Source organism: Lagopus muta, chromosome 3, assembly GCF_023343835.1.
Source record: "Lagopus muta isolate bLagMut1 chromosome 3, bLagMut1 primary, whole genome shotgun sequence".
In the NCBI taxonomy this organism is placed as follows: Eukaryota; Metazoa; Chordata; class Aves; order Galliformes; family Phasianidae; genus Lagopus; species Lagopus muta.
The window spans coordinates 18,069,478-18,092,467 of NC_064435.1; the positions used below are offsets into that span (position 1 = coordinate 18,069,478).

Sequence of the window (22,990 nt, forward strand, 5' to 3'; positions counted from 1 at the left end):
GTCAGAATGACCCCTATTCAAATGCTCTTGACATCTCAAAGACTTTTCCCTTTTCACGTATAATGTTTCTCTTTTGTTTGTAGTAAAATAGATGTAAACAGGCAGACTTCTGTGAAGTCCTGTAACTAATTCAATTTCTAAGAAAGAATTATTATTATGTTATTCTGGTTTCAGGAACAACTTGAGCCTTCAGACCTCTGCTAACCTGCTGTGCTGACTCAGCACCTAAGAAGGAACTGACTGTGTGTAGGGCAGGGACTGTTCCCTGACTGGAGGAAGGCAGAACAGTAAAGGCTCATAAGGGCATGGAAGGATGCAGCCAGGGTTTGTTGCACTATCACTCAAGTCACAAAAAAGAGAGTATATATAGTTGAAAACATAACAGCTAGTGACCTAAAATGGTGATTAGATGCAAATGCCTTTCTTCTGAGATGCCTGTGCATGTTGTATTCAACTCATTTTGGGTAGAACCTCATAGAAAATAAACTTACAGATTCTCTTCCTTTTTGGAGATAATTCATTTTTATCTTCACATCTTCACATCACATCTTCATTTTTATTACAAAGACCTAGAAGTGCAGGAAGGCGCTACAGTAGTACCTGAGAGATGTGCACATAGCAGGTGTTGTACCCATTCTGTAGTTTGCTACACTTAATGCTGCTGTGTTCACAAGTCAGAAGTTGCATCTGTGTTGATAATGGATTTCAATGGAAATAGCATTCTGGATGCGTAGATTATGGTGCCAATATTATTATATTTTGTTGCTGTTTTGTACTTAAATGCTTAGCTTGAAATTAGAATTGAGCATACAAGTTTTGTTTATGTTTTGCTTGTGAATTTTATGTATCTTGGTCTCTGCTTGTTTATACCTTTATTTAAAATGTATCAAGTTCATTAAATTGCTGTACATGCTAGTTAAAAATACCGAGATTATATTTCTTTTTATCCACTTCCCAGTGCAGATGCTTGACAATGAGCACGCTTGCAGAACCTCCTTTTCAAAACTATTTGTAATCATGCAGTAGAGAACATTTTACAGCAAAGAGGACCTCCAGCCAAAATAATTTCCAAATGATCTTAAAGTGTAATTTTTCTTCTTATTATTTTGTAGCTAGCTATGGATCAAATCCAATTTGCAAAGGCTGTTTGTCTTGTTCAAAGGATAATGGATGCATCAGATGCCAGCATAAGTTATTCTTCTTCCTACGAAGAGAAGGAATGAGACAGTATGGTGAATGCCTGCATTCCTGCCCATCAGGATATTATGGACTCCGAACACCAGATATGAACAGATGTTCAAGTGAGTTCCATGGGTTTTTTATTTGTTCAGTTGATGTTTTTGAAAGCTCAATGCAGTTTTTATTGGGAAGCCATAATTCACACTCTGTTTTTAAGGTGATATGTTGTGGAACACAATATTTTTATAGAAGTCATGATCTTCATAAAAACTTATTTGCTAATGTCCAAAGTCACACCAAGATTTGTTATGTTTAGCAAATTAAATAGTTGTGTTAGCCTAGCTGTTGTTATTGCTTCTTTAATTTTAATTAAAACAAAGGTTAGGAAAGAGTTATGATTTAAGCAGCAATTTTTGGTTTAAAAGAATTAATTCCCTTTATATGAAAATAAGAAAAGATTAAGCATGTATTTAATAATGCTTTGTGTAGATACAAGCCCAGTATACGCACTGGGATATGGGTGGGCTTCTTATCAAGCTTTTTGCTCCGACACAATTTTCAGGTGACCAGACACCTCACAACATACATGTTTTAATATGTAAGTGTTGCTGTTTTAATAAAACAGATGTACTATTAAGAACAAACAAACAACCTTTCACTGTTAGTGCTGCATTTTATTTGGAAATTTACAACCTGCTAATGTGCAACAAGGTTCCTTGTTTGCGTGTTTGTGCCTAGCAGTACGGCTGTTAAAGCCTATGAGTGCTCTGGTATATCTGCACGTTGTTTCACTGCTATCTGGCACTTGTGCCTATTTGTATCGATTTTTCCATATGCTCATATGTGGACGATTACCCATATGGATTACTAATCATTGCTACCACCCCTAATTCATAGCTTTTTCATGTGTCATAGTCTGACCAGAATTAGGTCACCAAACTGAAGAACCTGAAGTGAGAAACAGCTTTCCTTTGCTTCCTGAACTAATCAGACGTTCGTTAAATGTAGGGCACTCTCCCGTGGGTCCTGCAGCATGTCACAGGGATGCACTGTGTTGTGAGGAAGTGGGTGCTGTCCTTCAGATCGCACATAATCTTGACAGGCCTATGAGGTCATTCTGTGGCACTTTTGGCTGGAATAAGAGCATTAACTGCAGTGCTCTGGCCACATTCCAGCCCTTGTAATGACATCTCGCCTGTTTCTCCCCGATCCCTGTGCGGATGCAGTGGATATGGTATTCTTTGCTTTGTGATAGGTAGTGCTGTTGAGTGCTGCCTAATCTGTACCAGGTGGCCGGGTTTTGATGAAGAATTCAATGAGAGCAGAATAGCATTTATACATCCCTTCTGTAAAACAATTTAGGAGCTTGGCCTTAATTTTCATTGCACGGTTGTGAATTCAGCAACTTGTCCGCTTTCAGCCTTTTGGGAGCGGGCTGTAAAAGCTGGGCAACATGAAAATGTTTTTAAATATTGTTAAAGTTTTGGGAAATAGATGAATGTATTTGTATTAGCCTGTATTGTGTTTTTGAGATAGGAAACGTTATCTATGCTGATAGTTGATCTTTGCTTTCTTTCAAGCAAACAAACCGTCCCAAAAAACCCCAAAGCTTGCAAAAGGTGAACTGTGAATTCAATACCACTTATTCTACATTTTTACCACTTACAGAAAGTGGCCTTTTTTCCTGAATTACAGGATTGGTTTTGAAAAGCACAAATGTGAGGCTGTGTCCAATCTATATTGGCATGTGTTGAGTGCTGGATATTTAACTCACCCTCATGCCTTTGACAGTCTCTCCCTCTGAGAATAATTATACAGTTGCATTTACCAGACCAGTGCTGGTTCCCCTCCAGTGATTTTTGAGCTGTGTATTTTTATTTTGGTGTGATCGCCAACTGGTGTATTTATAAATGATATCTGCGTTTTTGCTCTTGGTTTGGTGATCTTGCATGGTGCACACATTGCGTTGTGGACACGGACATTTTGTGGATTCAAGCTGAGATAAAATAAACATTCCTGAAAAATAGAATAGGTTTCTTCCTATTTGATGTCAGATACTTTTAGTTACAGCTTGTTACAGACTATTGCTCAGATAGTATTATCTCAGCTAAAAATAATAAAAATTCTGGCTCCACTAAAATCTGTCTGTGAGTTATAGGGCTTGAATTACTTGGGTTGAAATGATTTCTGCCCTATTAATGCCTTTACAGGCACAAACGCTGTTTAACGTTTTATTACTGGAACACTTGCCCATTTTTGTTCAAGAAGCTATAGAACATATTTTTATGGAAAATGTTGACATGATTTTAAAAGCCAAACATAGTTAGTGCCAAACGTAACACAATAAATACTACAGCCAAGTGCAACAGCTCCAAAATTATGGAAATTTTGAATTTCAAGGCTGATTTTCTTTTCTACATGTAAGCAGTATGTGTCTCTTGAATTTGCTGAATGGTTCTAGACTGTTTTTCTAGTAACAGTGAATCATGTACTTTCTAAATTGGTTTTCCCTAGAAATCAGTGTAGTGCTTCCTGCTTATTTTCATCTGGAACACTGAAGTCGAAACACTTAAACATGAAATTGAAAAGTGTTGGGTCTTTCCTCCACAAGAAGAGTGCTACACCTCATTAATTTTCCAAGAAATTTTCATAATTAATTACTTTGAAGCGAGGAGGAAAAATAAATCTTCTGAGACAAACAAAACAATAAATTTGAATAAAAGAATAGAATGAACTCTGTCACCACAGTGGTTGTTTCAACTTTGGTTTAATTAATCTCTCAAGCCTGTCTTGAACCTTCCAACCTGGTCAGTGTCTGTGGTAAGTTTTTTGGCGGAGGACCTGGTAACAGTTTAGAAATCACAGTTCCCTTCAGCTTGAGTTGGCAACTCCATTTGTTTATGTTCACCTTCTTTCCTCATGGGAGGACCAGGTATTTCTAAAATTGTCATTAGCTGTTCCATGTGCCTTCAGTGAAAACAAGATAAAGAGAAGCTTTTAATAACTAGCTTATTAACCCGTTATTTATGATACACATGAAGTTAATTCACTGTGTAAAGAGAGGTAATGATTTTATTTTTTTTTTTAAGCTTTCTTACAAAATAGCAAGATATCATTGATATCTAATGGTTTAATTATTGCTTAGGTAATATAGCAGAACATACAAAGCTCAGAGGCTGTTTATTTAATTACTTATTTATTTACAATTATGGTACAGGCATCAGAGGCATCAGTCTTTTTTTTTTTTTTTCTATTTATTTGCACTACTTTTTCCTTGTTCAAATGCTTCTTGGTAAGTATTTGGTCGTGTTCCTAATTTTTTTTTTTTTTTTTTTAATTTTTGACCTTATTTTGTATTTTCCACCATTCTGGCAACGAAAAATCTTAATAGTGCTTTGAATTAAAGATTTCTTAATGCTGTAGTCAATTTAGATTTAATATAGCAGTTGTGTATTTGTAAAATACTAATTGAAACCACTGTGGTTTGGCAATTGTTTAAACGATCTCAACTAATAATAAATCAAGATTAGAACATAATAGAACTATATTAAGTGTTTAGTAAGTGAATTTATTAAAATAATAATAATAATCCTCATTATGGTATTTTATAAGCAGCATTTTATATCGCAAGCACTGATCTCTGTGAAATTATAGACCTGGGGTAAACTTCAGTAATGATTACTGGCAAGTGGCTGCATTTGTTGTTCTCCAGACTCGTGTTCATCCACTGCCAAAAGCTGCAGCTTGAAAAGAATTTCTAGTTTTAATACTAAATCCTTCAGCTACTGAAGTCTCTTCTGTTTAGGAGTTTGTTAGCACCCTTGTCGTCTGAAGCTCTTTTGCTTGTGATTTTACTCCTTTATTTCCTTAAAGCCAATTGATGCTTTGATCTCTGTTTTTTCATAGAATCACAGAATTGTTTGAGTTGGAAGGGACCCTTAAAGGTCAACTAGTCCATCTCCCCTGCAATGAACAGATATTTCTACAGCTAGATGGTTTGCTCCAGGTCTTGACTGTGTCCAGGGGCAGGCATACATCACGTCTCTGGGCAACCTGTTCCAGTGCTTCACTGCTCTGATTGCAAAAAACTTATCCCTATATTCAGCCTAAATCTCCCCTAATCCATCAGTCACTCGGCTAATTCTCCATCCTTTACAAGAACTGCTCACATCAGAGCTTACTTTAGCTCTGGCCACATCTTCTGCTCTTAACAGCCCCGTCTGTCCCCCACGTGCCTTTATCTTCTGTCTTCAAGGTGAATTATGAAATCCACGGCGGGGGGTTGGAGCTAGATGATCTTTCTAAGCCATTTAAGGATTCTATGAAATGTGTAGTCCAGCTGTATTTTTGAAATGTCTCCTAGCTCGGGAAATTCTGCATGGGAATCAGTGTAGGAGGTGGTATGGAGTGCCAAGGAGTGCTAGCAGGCAGTCAGGATGGCAGCCTGGGGAAAAGACTGGAGCACCAGGGCTGCAGAAGAAAGGTGAGAGTAAGAGTAGAAGCATTTTGTGCTTCAGTTTGATTTTCAAAGGTATTATGTTTCCTTACAATTCAGCTTATTCTGGCATCTTAAATGCTAGTTGCAGATGTACTGTGGAAGGACAGTATTTGTTTTAATAACATCATACTTTAACTGCGGTAAAGACTTGAGTATTCACAGGAGTGCTTTTTTTTATTAATCAGACCAAACATATGTACCTGGTCAAAGTCTAATTTATATCTTGAATTCCCAGGCTTTTGATTTTTTTCCTTAAAATATGAATCTATCAATTGTTTAATGCTTATTATAACAGAAGAATTAGTAGAATTGTCTTACCATGACTGTCAGGAAGTCAACACAGGCCAGGGAAACCTTTTTATGACTGTAGTTCATTGGACCTGGCTTGTAATCCAGGCCTCTTCCCTCCAGAGTTCTTTAATTTACCATTTATGTAGTGCCCTATTAATATTGAAAACTTTATCTACCTTAATTAGATATATTTTTATAATGATATACAATATCAGTATTCACATCAATATAAATGACACAAAGCATAAATCAAATATTTCATTGCTGATTAGCTAAATACCATTTTTCTAGAACAGATTGGTTTCTCTAATATTGACTGATACAAGCTTCATGACTATTACATAAAATAATAATATAATAGAAATGGTTTGGAAGAAAATTATTTCTAAAGTACCATGGGGTGCTTTGCTTACTGAAAATTAAGTAGAAGAATAGTTTGATTTCTAAATTTTGCCCACAAGTAATTTTTTTGCTACTCTGTTTCAGTAAGCAAAGTCTAAGTTGTTTTAAATTTCTGTTTTAAGAGTCTTTTCTGACAGTGACCCTTTTGAGGGAGATATTCTCTTCCTCCAGAGGACAAAAAGATATTGATGCTCTGGTTCTGTGGGTCTCCTGACCATAGGTTGAGGTGGGAGCACGGTACTAGTTCATGCAGGGAGTGATGGTGATGCTTCTTCCTTGAGTATGTTTTGTAGCTGTTCTCAAGCATGGAAGCACTGTGACGTATCATGCTATACTGAAATGTCACTTAAGTTCTTGCTCTTCTCTCAGGCTAAATTAACAGATTGCACAGTACCAACAGACTTTCTATCAGAGTCAGTATATGTTTTGTATCACAAATCAAGCTTTCAGAGCTCTATCGAAGGGATACATCTTTGTTTAGCTCTGTTTCATCCAACCGCTGAAGACACTTCAGCAGTGCGCTTCAACTTAATTTCAGCCCATCTCAGCTTCACCAAAGTAGTGACTTCTTTTCCACCCTTTCCCCTGAGAGGTGAAGTCATGGAGCTGTGTATTTACAACCTCTCCTGTGACACTTTGTGATCGAAAATAGACTTGTAGAAAGTCAGCTTTTCTGACTGCTTCATTTCTCACTTGTCATTCTGCAAATGCGAATTTGTCATGACAGATTGTATCTCTTCAGGGGGTTTTAATATTGTTTTTTGTCCATTAGGGTGATTATAGTGGGCTGTGGTCTATCTGATGGCATAAAAAAAAGTTACTAGTTTAAAATTGCTCTTGCTGCAGCAATTAGGACCTTTGCCATGGATTTCAGTGAAGTCAGAATCTTGTAGCATTTACATACAGCTCTTGTGGGAATATGGTGTAACACTTCAAAAAGTGCCATCTGTTTAGAAGTGGAGTGCGCTGATCAGATATAGCACAGATTTCTTTGGGCCCCTCTAAGTGCATTTTGAAGTATGGACATATGAAGATTGTAGCAGAGGAAGATGTCTGGTTTTCATGTGGTTTTATGGGTATCTTATACCTTTTGAATTGGTAGGACAGAAACAATAATGTAACTTCCCTTTGAGTACCAAGATAGGAACATTATAAAGAAAAAACTATGCTAGATGAGATACAGTGAGAGTGCAACAGTGAGTCTGGGAGATCCTGGCTATGCAGTAGCAGGTAGTTAGTTCCAGTGGGATATAGGGAGACGTGATGTTAAGCAGAAATAGAAGGTATTTGGGTCTGGTAGGAAGCAGACCCACTGAGAATTGAGTACAAGGGAAAGAAGAGGTAAGGATTCTAACGTGCAGACTTCTTGTTGCTAGCTGGATGGGAACAGCAGCAATGGAGCACTTTTCTTCACTCAGGTTCTGAAGACTAAGTGTCCTAGATTCTTGTTGCCCTGCAAGAGTGGTTGGCCTGCCAAAGGTATGTGATTGCTCCTTAGGGTTCTTCTGCATTACTGAATTAATCAGTTAATTCTCTCCTTGACATCCGCCTTCTATTTCTCCAAAGCATCCATTTCTAGGCTCCTTCTTGCTACTTTTGCTCCAAAATTCCTCAGCACTTACCCTGTCTATCTGGCAGCCTATAGTGACCGTAATTTTCCGTTTATTTTTTGAGCAAAAACCAATGCATTTCGGAAGCATACTGGGGGTTGTGAATATCTGTTTCCTTCCTTTACAGAACTGCTTCTATGTAAAATCTTAATTATGCAATTAGATCTACAGGTGGTAAAATGAATCCACACAACTGGTTTTGTCAAGAGTCTTCTCATGATTTAAAAACAAAAAAAGTCTCACGTTCCAGTCAATTAAAATTAGCTAGTAAATTTAAAAGGCTTTAGAAAATTGAGGAGGATTCTACTTTTCATCACCACACTTAGAAATAAGATGCTGAGATGAAAAAGTTCAAATGATTGAAAGCTATGGCGATCAGAAGGAAGCAGTTCAGCTCAGTAACTGTGAACAATATTTTCAGATTTTTATTCTGTTGTTTTGTGTAAAAGAGAAAACCACTTTTTAAATGCTACTTTTCTTAATTACAAGGCCTGCTTTGAAAGTAGTGCCTCCTATTTATTTCCATGAGAGCTACAAGAGGTACAAAGAGCACAATTTAATAGAGCAAATTCTCAGCTACAGAACACCATTTTTAACATAGTCACCACCACTAGCTTTGTTTTTTTTTGCCAGCAGTGAACAAGAGCCTGCATGCCACACTCATAAAAATCTGCCTATGTGGAGATGGTCCACTTTTTTTCACAGCTACTACAGCAGCATCATTGCTAGGAAGTTGAACAGATGGGAGTAAGAAGGCACCAAATCTGGACTATACAGTGGGTGAGATAAGATAATCCAGCCAAGATTTGCAATATGCTCTATGGGCTTCAAGCTGGCACGAGGCCTGGTGTTATCATCTTTGCAAGAGAAAGGTGGTGTTCTCCTCTGGCCTGATGCTGGAAGTTTGAGCCTTTAGCTTAGTCAGTGTCATGATGTGGTGGTGAGAGTTGGTGGTTTGTCCAAGTTCCAGGGAAATACAGAAGGATCATCCATTTCCTATCCCAAAAAGCACCACACATCACTTCATCTGCTTTTTCTTCAGTGGTTAACTCATACGCTGTCACACTGTGGACTGCTGATTTGACTCTGGTGACATCATGTCTCACCACCGGTAATGATTGGATCCAGAAAACGGTTACCTTCAGCTTTGTTTTGGTTCAATAGATCCTGACAAACATTGTGTGCATTTGCACACATGCACAGACACCTGGCAAAAAATTTGTGACATTCCAACACTGCCACCATCATTTCCAGTGCACTGAAGCCAATATTCAGCTCCCTGGTCATTATCCATTGATTTGTGTGGATGAGCTGATCAAGAATCTCTTCATTTTGTGGTGTGACAGCTATCTGTGGCCATTTGGAATGTGGCTTTTCTTTCCTGTCACTATTACTGCTGAAACACACCACCTGCCACCTCACTGTGCTCACATCCGTTGTTTGATCTCCATACACTTGCATCAGCAATCATTGATGCTTGTCAGTGAGTGCAGTTTTTTCAGTTCCACACCTTGGCTTCATAGACACTTCCATATCAGACATCATTCTGTCAGACTGCCCCTCTACTGCCATCTATCTCATGGCAACAACACGTACTGCGATTTGTTGGTAAGGTTCAGCCTCTACTGCTGTACCACCACTTCTCTGATAGTTTGTGATTGAAAATAGGCTTGTAGAAAGTTAACGTTTCTAACTTTTGGAATACTTTCTTTACCTCTTTAGTTGATTGCAATTGTCCTGCAAGGCTTAGAGCTGCTTGAGCATTTTTAATGGTTTGAAATGTCACAAGTAGCACCTAATGATCTCACATTCCAGGAATGGTTATCACTCTGGTGAATTAATGCTTCAATTTCAAAAATGTTCAGATTTTTTTTTTAGTATTTTTCCCCAAACTGCATCCTATATGGATTAAATAATAGGTATTTCATATTTGAAACCTTAACCATAGCCCAAGAGCCCCTACTATGTATTCAAAATATAATTGTCATGGCAAAGGCTCTATTGTAACACAACCTTGCAGACAATTCACCTAGGGAAGTGATTTTGAAGTGTTTGTTGCATGAAAATTGATATTCTGTTCTTTGGAGCCTGGTGCAAACTTTGGGAGAAGGAAGTGGTAAATCTTGGGAATTTCCTAAAGGAAGACTGTGGGTAAGAAGGCAAATTTTGCTGCTGTTATGCACAGGAGTTCTGGGAATCCCTTTTGATTTTGATTTCTGACTCCTTTCTTCACCAAAGATGTGCCAACATTTTCTTCTTATTATTATTATTATTTTTAATCCCCTCTATGCTGTCTGCCTAATTTCTTGTCCAGTGTCACAAGAAAGCTGATCTGGAAAGTTTCTATACAGAGCAATTCTCACCACTCAGTTTGAGTGTTGTGGTATGCCCTATTACAGCCTGAAGCTTATGAATAAATATTAAAATCCGTTTCATAAAGATTGGCTAAATTTGCAGTGCAGGGGGTGGAATACCAATGGCTATTTCAGAAGTACCTATGGTTATTTATTCATTTATTTATTTATTGCTTTAGAGAAGAATGAAAAATAAATAAATGACATGAATGACCAAAACATTTAGTACATCATTACATGAAATGAGTAACAAATGCTTATTGCTGTAACTTCAGCTGAAGACAGGATACAATTAATGTAATTTACGTGAATTAAGCACATTTGCTTAAGGAGTGGATAAAAAATGATAAGCTCTAATGTGTTCATTATTGTTTCAAATATAATGACTTTTACTTTTGCAAGTTTTTCCAGGCATTTTTTCTGTGCATGTATGAGAGACTTCCATAGCCTTCCATGGAAGTATTTCTGTTTTACAGGGGTGCATATTGTTGTTGCTATCTAGTTCATTACCAGTTTGCCAGTTTTAGTATGAAATAAGAAATTTCTGACTGGTCTGCTTCCGAGTCCGTAATCTATTGAGGAGGATAGTTGTCCAGAATTATTGTGAAATTATTGTGAATTATTGTAAAATTGTATATTTTAAAAGTCAATAGTTTTTGTTTGTTTGTTTGTTTTCCCCTCATTATTTTTATTGCTTTGTCTTTCAATCATTTAATAACGGTTAACTTTTATGCATGGACTTCAATGATAATAGAGAAGTTACATCCAGAACAGTTCTATTTAATTATTTGTTTTTGCCTGGTAGGAAATGCAGATGTGTAGATACGGAAATCAAACAAAGCTAAATAAATGTTTTCATGTATTTTTTATAGGAGAAATAGGGAAAAATTTGTATCCTGCTTGCGACGACAAATAAAAAATCAATTGCAGTACATGTAGTGCAAAATAACCTGTTTGCCTTATGTTCCTTAATATTAATAAAACAGAAAATAATGTACATTTTTCCTCCAAAAAGATCAAATCAGCTCAGAAGTCATTTAGTTGGAAGCTTTATCAACATTGTTTATTATACAATAGAATTAAAAGGATGTATGGAACAAGCAATACAGTTAACTGGTTTCTCCTAAATAGTGGATAGATTTTGAGATAGCAGTATTTCTCAACACAGTTCTTAAGATTTTGCTATTCTATTCCTTTATAAATCCTTTCAATTTGATGGTTCCCCTAACTTAGCAGCATTTTTGTTCCTTATGATCCTTTCGATTCAGGATGCAGAATAGAAAACTGCGACTCCTGCTTCAGCAGAGACTTTTGCACCAAATGCAAAGCTGGCTTCTACTCCCACAGAGGCCGCTGTTTCAGAGGTTGCCCACCTGGATTTGCTGCCTTGGAAGAACTCATGGAATGTGTGGGTGAGTCTTCCAGCCCAGCAGCACTGCTGAAGCCACTTTTTTTATGCCAGGTGGCCAGGTTTGATTGCTGATGACACTGCTTTTAAGCTAATACTTAGTAATTCCTCTACAGTGAGTGCCTGAAAGGAGGTTGTAGTGGAGTGGGAGTTGGCCTCTCCTCCCAGGTAGCAGTGAAAGGACAAGAGGTAATGGCTTTCAGTAGCACCATGGCAGGTTTGGGTTGGGTTTAGGAAAAATTTATTCTTGGAAGGAGTGGTGAAGTATTGGGCAAGGGTGCCCAGGGAGGTGGGGGAGTCACTGACCCTGGAGATGCTTAAGAAAAGGGTAGATGTGGCACAGAGTGACGTGGTCCAGTGATATGGTGGTGATGGGTCAGTGGTTGGACTAAGTGATCTTAGTGGGCTTTCCAACCTTAATGATGCTATGATTCCTATGAAGAAATATTCACTAAAAGATTGTGTCTGGATATCTTTCTCCACAATTATATATATATATATATCTCTTCCAAACTTTGAAAGAATACACTGTTGGGAATGCTGTTGAGCATCTGAAAGGTCTGTGCTGTACATCATCATGTATGTACATCTGTAATTCAGAATTTGTAAGATGTCAGGAAGGCCTCTTTTTGATGAGAACCTGAGTGCCCCTTGAATTTTCACCTCCATAAGCTACCTGCTCCTTTTTTGTTTCACAGAGTCCAGAACCCAGGGACAGGCCAAGTTGGATCATATGCCCTGTTCATGAAGCTCAGCAGTAGCCATAAAACCATGACAGGCATCAGAGTCACTTTTAGTTTCTCTACAGCTCTCCCCTGTTCTATTTTGCAAGTAACAGGGAAGCAAAGGAGTTGAATATAGCAGCCCGTATGGATTGCTGATTGTATCACATGTATTGTGCTGGGCATTCATTCTATAACCAACACTTTTCTGCTGGTGGAGGGGGAAATTAAAAAAGCAACAACAACAACAACAACAACAACAAAATGTTCAAGTCCTGCAAGCAATGTGTATAGGTGGTCACATCCGCATGCAGGACAAATGAGAAAGATGAGAAAGAGGAGAGTGAGCAGTAAAAACTCAAGTTGGTCTTCTATATTTTGACTCTCTTGATTCAGAACAGGGTAGATAATTCTTTGCAGGCTCTATAAACTCTGTAGCACTGAGTCTTTTTGTTCAGACTTTAGTTTTTTTGAATGTAAAACTGAAAATGTGTTTTTTTAGTATAGATTTACTTTGCAACTCTGAGCTGTTTCTGGCAACTTTGTTAGCCTTATAGCTTGGTGTTTTACTTGAGGTGTGGGAGCTATCAGAACAGACTCCTCATTTCAGGAAAATTTTTGTTTCGTGATGAAGAGGACCTAGAAATGTGAACTCCTGAGATGTACACATCCAGGTTACAAATGAGTAGGATTTATCAAAAAGAGGAAAATTAAATCAGTTTCAGGATTTTAGGAGGGCTTTGCGACTGACATGATGTTCATACAGGCAGATTAATAGTGTAACTCTTTTATGCTTGGGGTGGTGTAGACTGAAAAGATTCTTTCAGATTCTGTGAGACATTTTGTTTCTATTTTTTGCCAGTAAATAGTAAATCTTTTAAATAGTATGTTCTAATTTAAGTGGTCCTTGCTGATTAAAAAATCTTAAAAAGAGAAGGAGAGAACCAGAAGAATATCTAATAGGTTTTCTTTTGCTTTATCAGAAGGCTGTGAAGTTGGTCAGTGGAGTGAATGGGGAACTTGCAGCAGAAATAATAAAACATGTGGATTTAAGTGGGGCCTGGAAACGAGAACAAGGCAAATAGTGAAGAAGCCAGCGAAAGATACGATACCATGCCCAACCATCGCGGAGTCCAGACGGTGTAAAATGGCCGTGAGGCATTGTCCAGGAGGTAAGCCTAGAGCATGCCACAAAAATCTTTATGAGCATTCCTTAAGAGAAATCCTAGTTCTAACTTGAAAACAGAGCCATTTCATCTCAGCTAAAGCAGAAATCCCGTCTCTGCTCTGCCAGACGAGGCTGATAGGCGGTAGTGCTGCTGTGGACCTCATTTCTGCAGCGGGACTTGAGGGAGAGGCTCAGCATGGCAATGATTAGTCTCTCAGTGGACTGTGAAACTGTTTTCCTGGTGTGGTTTTTCAAAGAGGTAACTCATCAAAGGACTGGAATGTGTTATAGCTCGAGCTGCAGCATAAGAACTGTTGGGACTGTGGAATACCTAGTTGTGTTGCACACTGCAGGAAAGGTCATGAGTCTAAATGTTTCTGCAGGTGACACACAGTGCTGGTGTTATGGACATTTAAATTAAGTGAAGAAACTTACACATGGCATTGTTAGCTGGAACTATTAGCTAAAATGTTACTTGTTCTGAATATCTTGTTTTGGTCAGGGCCGAACCATGCATTTCATTTCCACAACAAAAGGAGTAACAGTCAATTACAAACTGGATCTGGTAAAAATATCACAAAACAGAGTGAACAAAAGATGGCTGATGTGATAGGTAAGCAGCAGTGTCGCACACTGCACTCTGAGGCTGACCAATGTTTCATACAGATCTCTGTGATTAGCAGAAGTTTCTGGAAACACTCTGAGCTTATTGCAAGTAATTTTAAACATAACCCGAATAAGAGATTGTGTGGAGTTCTTAAGCTGCATCAGAATGATCTATGGTGTAAGTGATATAAGGCCCATATCATCATCATTTGAATTATTTACATTTTTTAAGACTTTGTTCTTACATTCTGAGTTTATTGGTTAGTTTTCTAATGCATGTAAAATAAGACAGTAGTCTACATATTAAAAATGGGAAAAAAAAGTTATTCTGTCCAGCAGAATAACTGGATTTGGTATCAGTTTTGTCAGTGCAGAAGAGAAGTGATATATCTTGAGATGAGATGAAAAAACCTACAAGATGCACAACTTTGGAAAAGGAAGAAAAAATAACATAAAAATCGATGCTTATTGCTCTGCCAAATTTTATTATCTGGAAATTTATTTCACAGACTGAGGATTTACCTTATTTTTATTGGATTTCAAGATAGAGGTAGGTTTTCTTTAGTCGGGAAATCTACTTTCTGGTAAGCATCAAGATCTTTATTCTTTTTCTCAATACATATCAGAAGAGTTGTTTCAGAAAGTACAAATTCAGAGTGAAAGGCTGGTTTCCCACAGGTCCTAAAGATTCTAGTCCTTTCCTGTCCTCCCACCATGTGGAATTCCCTGATTGTATTTTTGGAGATAAAAAATAAATATGTACAAAACTGCAGGTGTGCATTCTCCATGCTGAGTACTGGTGATTGCTACTGTACCAAATGCCTTGTCTCCTGCTTTGTTGTATGTTTCGATTATGATTTTCTACACAGTTGGTCTACAATCTTGTTTATCATATTTCATTTAGTTAGCAGGCCGCCCTTTTAGTCATTCTAGAATGCTTAGCTGCTTTCTCAATCGTGGTGAAGTATCAGGAGGCAGTGATGCTGGTTTTGGGGAAACTCAAGCGGATTTTAGATTGCTTCTGTTAAAGAAGAGATTCTGGGACTTGAAAAAAATGCAACATTTTAGAGATTTCGTAATTCAAATTTTTAACTGAGGAAATCAGAAAAAATGCAGTTAGTGGCACTCAATGAGCGAAGAGCCGTAATCCCTGGAAATATCTGTTGAGAAGCTAAGTTAAATCCTTTCATCCGAACCTTCTCAGTATATAGAATCACATAGATTGTAATGGATTAAATTGAGCACAGGAAGTAAGGATGTTTTTGGTTGAACAGGGTCAAATGAAGTGCTTTTGGCATGTTTTCTATTTACGTATATTTTACTGTTACTATTTATGATACATAATACGGAAAAACTTTTGAAACAGATTTTTCGTTTGCAAAAGAAATGGAGTTAAATTCAGTTTTCCTACTAAATACTTAAGTTTCATATTTATCAGGGATTAAGATGTTACCCATCTGGCCATATGGCTGTAGTACAAATCTTGTTGATGAAGAATTCTTTATCGCTTTCCTATTCTGTGCAGAGTTATAGAGATGCAAGCTGGAATGCAAGTGAAAGATGATTTCACTTCTTTCCTGCTGAAGCCAGCAACATGTAAGAAGATACTCTCCTTGATTTCAAAGTAGATTCATTACTTTGCAGTATTTTCTTATTGTCAGTACTAACTGATTTAACTGTTATTACCAGATGGGATTGTCACATTTGTATATCTGTTCACATTATGTATGCTACCCTGTGGCTTGGGTGTGACATGACTCATACAGCAAGAAGTTAGACTTAGAAAAGGATGGCTTGGATCATTCACCTTCTAACATGTTGGTCTCTTTCTGATCAGTCCTTAGCTCAAAAAGAAAGAAAAATAGATTATTTTTTTAAAGAACAGTTACAGGGAATGGGGAAATTACCAAGCAGAAGTATGGGCAGATACACATTGCTGTCTTAAAGGTTTTTCATGCTTACTACAAGTATTCACTTTTTACCTCTCCTTTTTGCATGTTTCCCAAGTTCACATAAATAAATTACTTATTTTGCCTTCTTTTGTTTGTACCCCTCAAGTACTTGCAATACTCATGCTTTGTGTTAAGTATTACAAAGCTAAACAGCTTTCTACTTTTAGTCTTCCATGACACTGCAGATCCTCACGCTGTCTTGATACAAAAATACTACTCTGCACAAAACTGTTATTTCCAATAAGAATCACCGTGCCAATCAAGAATGCTGATTTTGGACATGAGGATGAGATGTGTCTGCTTTAGTTTCCTAATGCTGAAAGGGAGAACATCATGAGGTGGGAGGGAGTTCTTTCCTCAACACATACATATAACTTAATGTACTTTACGCTGTTCGATTCAGTTTTGAAAGCTTATATCTTCCTATTGCTGCAAAAGAATACAAGACTTCTGGTGGAGCAACAGTAAAAACACCCAATCAGGATGTTTCCTTCTTTAAAACAACATATTTCCTCTGAGAGTGAATGTGTTAAAGATGATGGTTTAAATTGACAACATGCACTACAAAGGGTCAAAAATGTCCTTGTCATCTCCTCCTCCCCTGCCAAGCTTGATGCTGGCTACATTCAATTTCTTTTGAAATCAGTCAGAGGAAATTTGGATTTCTCTTTGGCTATAAAAAAAAGTTTTATTTAGAAGAGGCTAATAAGATTTTTTTACTTGTACACCCAACTTAGTCATAGAATCATTGAATAATACTGGTTGGAAAGAACCTAGAGAGGTCACATATTCCAACCTACTGCTCAAGGAGACGATCACTTCCGTGCTGTCTTGTTAGTACAGTCAGTATACTGTTTGCTTTCTTTGCTGCCAGGGCATGTAGCTGGCTCACATTTAACTCAGTTTTAAGCAGGACACCTCACGGCCTTCCCTTCAGCCAGTCAATGCCTATCCTGTAGTTTTTTTCAAGAACTGCCTCTTTCCCATGTGCGGTACCCTGCACTTGTCTCTGTTGAATTTCATGAGGTTCCCTTCAGCTACAAAGAATCTCTCTTTTCTAAAAGACAATTACAAAAGAGCTCGAAATAAATGCAGCACCAGAGTGAGTGATCTCTGTGACCAGAGATATTATTATGTTTGAGCTTTTTGACTGCATCTACCTTAAAGTGTGCAATCTTGAAAAGTTTGTAAGCCAGGATGCACTTTTCTATATTGCATGTGTCTCAGTTCACAGTACCTACAAATACCATCTGCCTTTTGAGAGCCAATACTAGGGCTATTTCTAGACTGGACTCAAGACACATCACCACCACAGTTTGTTTCTTTTTTTGGTGATGTTATATTGGTGCAAGAGCAGTTTGCCTGAGTGCCAAAGACAGTTCTTGCTGTTCCTGGACCTGTCCTCTTCTTGAGGACGGTCAAATACTGAGGTAGATACGTCCAGTAGACTGTGCAGTCACTGTCTTTTGAAGTTTCCAAGGCCTGACTGGACAATGCCCTGAACAGTGTGGTCTGAATGGCTTTGACCCTACTGAGAGCAGGAAGTTGGACAGGAGACCAACCAATCTGTGGCTGTGAAACTGAAAGAACATTGTTCTTCCTGACTAGATTTCAGAATTTCTGATCTCTGCCACTGCCAGTTAGAGAGAGGCTAGAATGAATGCCCAAAGGGAAAAAGAGCAAACCAAGTCTTTCCCATGTTTCCTATACTACTGAGATCTCGTTTGTATCATTTAATTTTAACTAACATGCAAATTGTGTCTAATATTTTAAAGTGTAATTCTGATTCACACATTTGAATCTAGCTTTCATCCAAATTAAAGCTTAGTTGAAAGTTCTGATTATTACTTTACCTAATTACTATCTGATCTGTTAACTTGTCTGTCTGTGGCTAAATGCCTCACAATCTAAAAGGGATGCACCATGATGTATACTTAATTTAATGTACTATGGCAGTATAAGAAAGCACTTTAAAACTAGCAGTTTTACTGTAGAGATGCAGATATAGTACTCCATGTTAGTTTAAGAGCTTTGATATATTTTTTAAGGGCTGTGTTAATTTTCAAGAAACTTGAAAGCTTTATAATGCATGTAAGAATCTGTATTGGAGTGTTTCTACACCTGACGCCTCATAGATTTGCAGATAAAAGTTGGATGGCGTACCTCTCTGCCAACAGTGCATTACAAACTGAAGTACAGCAAGAAACAAACAAAAAAACCCAACTCCTGTGCAGATATGTTTTATTTGTCTTTTTCCCTCCTGCTGTTGGGATAGGAAAATTAGTGATTGGTTATTGGAGGAGTGCACTCCTCCATACTTTCATTTCAAAGCAGTAAAGAAAACTGAGGTATAATAATGCTGAAAGGTGAGTAGATACCTTTTGATACATGCTGATGAATAACAGATCTATTAACTCCTGAAAAAAACAGTATGATATATTGATGTTTTTGCTGTAAGATAGGTATAGAAAGGTTAATATAAATAGTATTTCTTATACAGCGTAATGTGTTGTTTAGTCATATAAATGAGGAAATGATTGAATTAATTTATGAAATCTTATTTTAAAGTTTACCTTGCACACAAAATATTTAAGATTAATTTGTCTAGCAATCCTTAAAAAAATTATATCTATATATCAAAGAAGAATGTCACCTTGTATTTTGATGAGTGAAGTTCTGCATTTTATAAGAGTGAGCTCAACTGTTATGGTAGTGTGTCCTTCAGGTTCAAGCTAAGATATTGTAACATGGTTATATGGCTGTTAATTTAGTTATTTAGTAATTACATGGAGAAGGTAAATGTTACATTCATCTTCAGAGGGGAAGGCCTGGGGAACTAAGAGGTGGTCAGCTTTACCTCACTTCTTGGGAAGATCATATAATAAGTCTTCGAGACAACTGCTTCCAGGCAAATGAAGGACAAGAAAGTGTTTTCAAACATGGTGTCTTCAACCGAGCATGAGTTTGAACCTGATTGACCTCTGAGATGAAACAGCTGCCTCTATGGATGAGGGTACAACAAGGGCAAGGCTTCTGATAGACTCCTATAATGTCCTTCTTGTCAAATCGAGAGATAGAAAATGTTGCACCTTTATCACAACTTGTCTAACAAATGATCAGTGAAGTGGTTTGGGAAGTGGAACATATTTTCCGCTAGTAGAGGCTGGCATCATAGAATCATAGAAAGTCCTGAGTTGGAAGGGGTTCCTGAAGACATCTTTTTCAACTTGAATGATTCCAGGATTCTATGACATTGTGTCCATCTCCTAACTCCACATGGGGAGTGCTGTTATAGTGAAACCTAGGTTGGATTTGTTTGTTCATTTAGTGAATGGCTCATTTTGTTATAAAAGTTTTAAGAGGCTTAGTTCTTTGACTTAATCAGAGATAAGAAATGATTGTACCTTAATAAGGCTAGAAGTAAAATTTGTCTGAACAGACTGACCTTTGAATGGAATCCTTCAAGAATTCTGATTTCTTTTTTAGTTTTTCAGTGCCCAATGAATGTCTTGTAAAGGACTGCGTATACTTGGGTGCAGGATTTTAGTTTTATTCACCTTAACTGGACATTTCAGCCTGGCCATTGTTTTATCATATTGCAGCAGGATAATTTTTCAACTTACTTTCAGAAGACTGTCAGTGAATTATTGGAGTCCCAGCTAAAACACATTTTTCCCTTTTCAGTATAAATTATCCTTCAGTCCTCCTTTTTAGTTAAAGTAAAGCAATAGGGAACTTTCTCCTTTGAAGGCTTTCATACTGTTTTTCCAATCATTAAAAAGCTTTACATTCAATTTACTTACTGCCATTTTTGTATCTTAGGTCGGATAAATACTTTCAACATGTGTGTTTCCTTAAGTATAATATATTTCAGAAGTAGCGTGAGTATCATCTGATGCAGCAGCTCTGATGGGAGTTATCTGTTTTTAATGAATAACTAAATAAATGGCAGTGCAAATCCTTGTAAATAACCAGAGTATGAGTTAGAGCTGTCCCATGGCAATTACACAGTTCAGGATTGTTTAAAACGTGAAAAGAGAGCCAGATGCTAATCCACATGGAAATACAAATACTGGAAACAGTTGTAGCTGATCCAAGTGCATAAATTGCATTTGTCCATAAAAGGTACCTGACAAATTTTATTGTCCATGCCTTTATGAAGTAACTCCTGTTGGTTTTGTCTCTTGCTCATTCTGAAACTACAATTCACCTGTACGTGGAAAACCCATATGCTTTCTCATTTCTCAGCCAGACAGTTCCTTTTTATGCAGTACAGTGTTTGCTGTTTGCAGTCACAGCAGAGAAACCTGCAAACATACACCTACCTGAGATTACTTTTTCCTCCCTAAGGATCAATGAGTGAGGCAGAATTCTGTGCACATTCTCTCCCAGACCATGGGGCTGGGTGTAGCAGGTCTGGAGATGCATCTGCTCCAGGTGCGGTATGTCTGCAAAGCATTCTGATCATTTTTAAGGATTCTAGGATTCACTAAGCCTTTCCTCACTCATTGTACCACTGTACATTGGTACAGGACCATATTCTGACAGCATATTTGGGTAATTCTGATACTCCTCGTCAGTGCAGTTCATCATTCCAGCAGTGTTAACAATGGCAGTGTTCAGGTATTGGAAGTGTTGTTCCATAAACAACAGCAACAGTGACTGGAGTAGTGAGACTTCACCATAGTAGATGTGGTATTTACATATGCAATATTTAGATACTTTCTGCATTCTCTCAATAAAGAGTGCTGTAAGAAATTGCATCTGACTCTCAGTGTTGAGCCCTGCCCTGCAAGATTGGATTGGTATCTCTAACAAGCTGTGACAGAAATAGGATTCTCTGGATGCAGATGTGATTGCCAACAGTTATACTGTCATTTTAAATAGTTAAAACTCTTCAGCTGAGCCACAGTTGTGTGCATACTCCCTACACACTTCCAATGCAAAGTAAATTACCCAAGTATACATCACCTTCTGACCGGCTAGGCTAGCAGGGTACTCGCAGCTAATTACAGCTGCTTGGCTGTTAAGCAAAGAGCTTCTTATGCTTCTTTAACTTGACTGATCGTGATAGCCTATCTTTACCCTTTGTGATAGTTTTCTTCTTCTGGAGAATCATTTTGAGTGCTGTACCCTGCTAGCTCGATAGCTAGTGGCAACCTAAGGTAACCTACAACACAGGCCTCATGGGTTCAGGTTGAATTCAACAGAAATTGTTAGTTCCTATTCCACAGCCAGGCAGTTGAAACTTAGAGAGTGAAGAATTCAGCAAAGAAGAATGAGAGAGGAAAGAATCTGAGAAAGGCTGACTCACATCAGGCACAGTGATATGCAGTTCAGAGGCTCTTGAGCTGGTGTGCTGAGTAAGGGAGCTCCAGAAACTAAAAGAATTTAAAAATGTCATTGTAATGCTATGCAAGAGCTGATTGCCTCTACTGAGAGACAGGATTTATTAGGTCTTGCATTGTGCTGTGCAGATTTTTCAGGACATGAGGTAGCATTTGTGATTAGGAGCTGTTATTTTCTGTAGAGATGCATGGCTCACAAATGCTAACTTGGGGGTCTCGTTTTCTTGTACGTTTCATTCCTGTCAAATAGTTATTACAGAGAGGCTTACAAAATTCTGGAAGGGGACACTGCTCAATTTATAAATGCAACAGCTTCTATTGCTCTGCTGTAGGTCAGATTTAATTAAATTAGCTTGCACCAGCTGGCTTCAGGAGTCAAAGGGGAAGGCCAACAGGGAATAGGTGGAGAAGCAGTTTCCTCAGCTGCTCTCATGTGATCACCACCAAGGTTAAACCCCTGGAGTCAACTGCACTGTTTTTTAAGGATGTGCTGTGGAAATCATTTGTTGATTGCTTCTAGATAGGGCTGCATTCTTTACCTCTTATGAGATGCGCAGAAGGAGCAAAATGGAGGCTGTGATTATGTATTTTAAGAGCTTTCTAGGATAATGTTTACCTCAGATTGGAAAGCTTGGACACAACTGGTTCCTGTAATGCTTTTTGCTTAATGCTTCAGGTATGAATATAGAACTTCTTGGAGGATTCAAGTTCTGGGTTCATTCTGAATCACTACAAAAGGGCCTGCAGATGATGTTTAGAAGAGGAGTAGCTGTAACTAGCAGTGAAGGGAAGCAATAGAAAGCAAGCAGTGTTAATAATGTATGGGGCTTCCCTATTCTTTATTGCTATTTCATGATTTCATTGTCTCTCATTAATAATTTGAGTAGGTTTAAATAATTTTTAAATGTAGCTGTAGATACAAATTAGTCTTAAATGAGTAGTAACAAGTGAAATAGCTTTGTGTTCCACAGGCGTAGTTCAGAACTGTGCCTGAGTCAGTATGGCATTTTGCCCCAAATGATCAGGGATAGATGTGGTATTATGACAGAAACAATATGCAGTCAATATATTTGGTCCCCAGAAGGGCTCCTTTATGCCTTGGAATTGGTCTTCTCTCTTAAACTTATTTCTTTGGGGTGTCTAAACTGACATAACTGATTCTGAAGGTTCATAAAATATTAACTGCCTGCCACTGTATTAGAATCTGCTATATCCTTTACCATTTAATATGTAAATATTAATATCAAATATTAAATCAAATAATATCAAATCAAATATATCAATAATATATCAAATCAAATATAAGGAAACTGGATCTCAAATTAAGGCTGCATTTGTACTGCCCATCACCTCTAAGTATAGCACTTCAGTGTTATGCTCTACACATCTATTGCCTGCAATACATGTATGCAATGGTACAGTCTGCTAAGTCTGTTTGTTTGAGGTATTATT

The 22,990-nt window shown here is 37.7% G+C and overlaps 1 protein-coding gene across 2 annotated transcripts in view; it reads left to right on the plus strand.

The window, feature by feature from the left end:
• RSPO2 (R-spondin 2) overlaps positions 1-22,990 on the plus strand; it is a 96,192-nt gene that overhangs the window by 50,603 nt on the left and 22,599 nt on the right. The window contains exons 2-4 of one of the 2 annotated variants that reach the window (XM_048940158.1): positions 1,113-1,301; positions 11,603-11,746; positions 13,451-13,636. In XM_048940158.1, the coding sequence (XP_048796115.1) occupies positions 1,113-1,301; positions 11,603-11,746; positions 13,451-13,636 (519 nt within the window). Of the gene's footprint in view, positions 1-1,112; positions 1,302-11,602; positions 11,747-13,447; positions 13,637-22,990 lie in introns of both variants that reach the window. The other variant, XM_048940157.1, reaches the window with a different exon arrangement.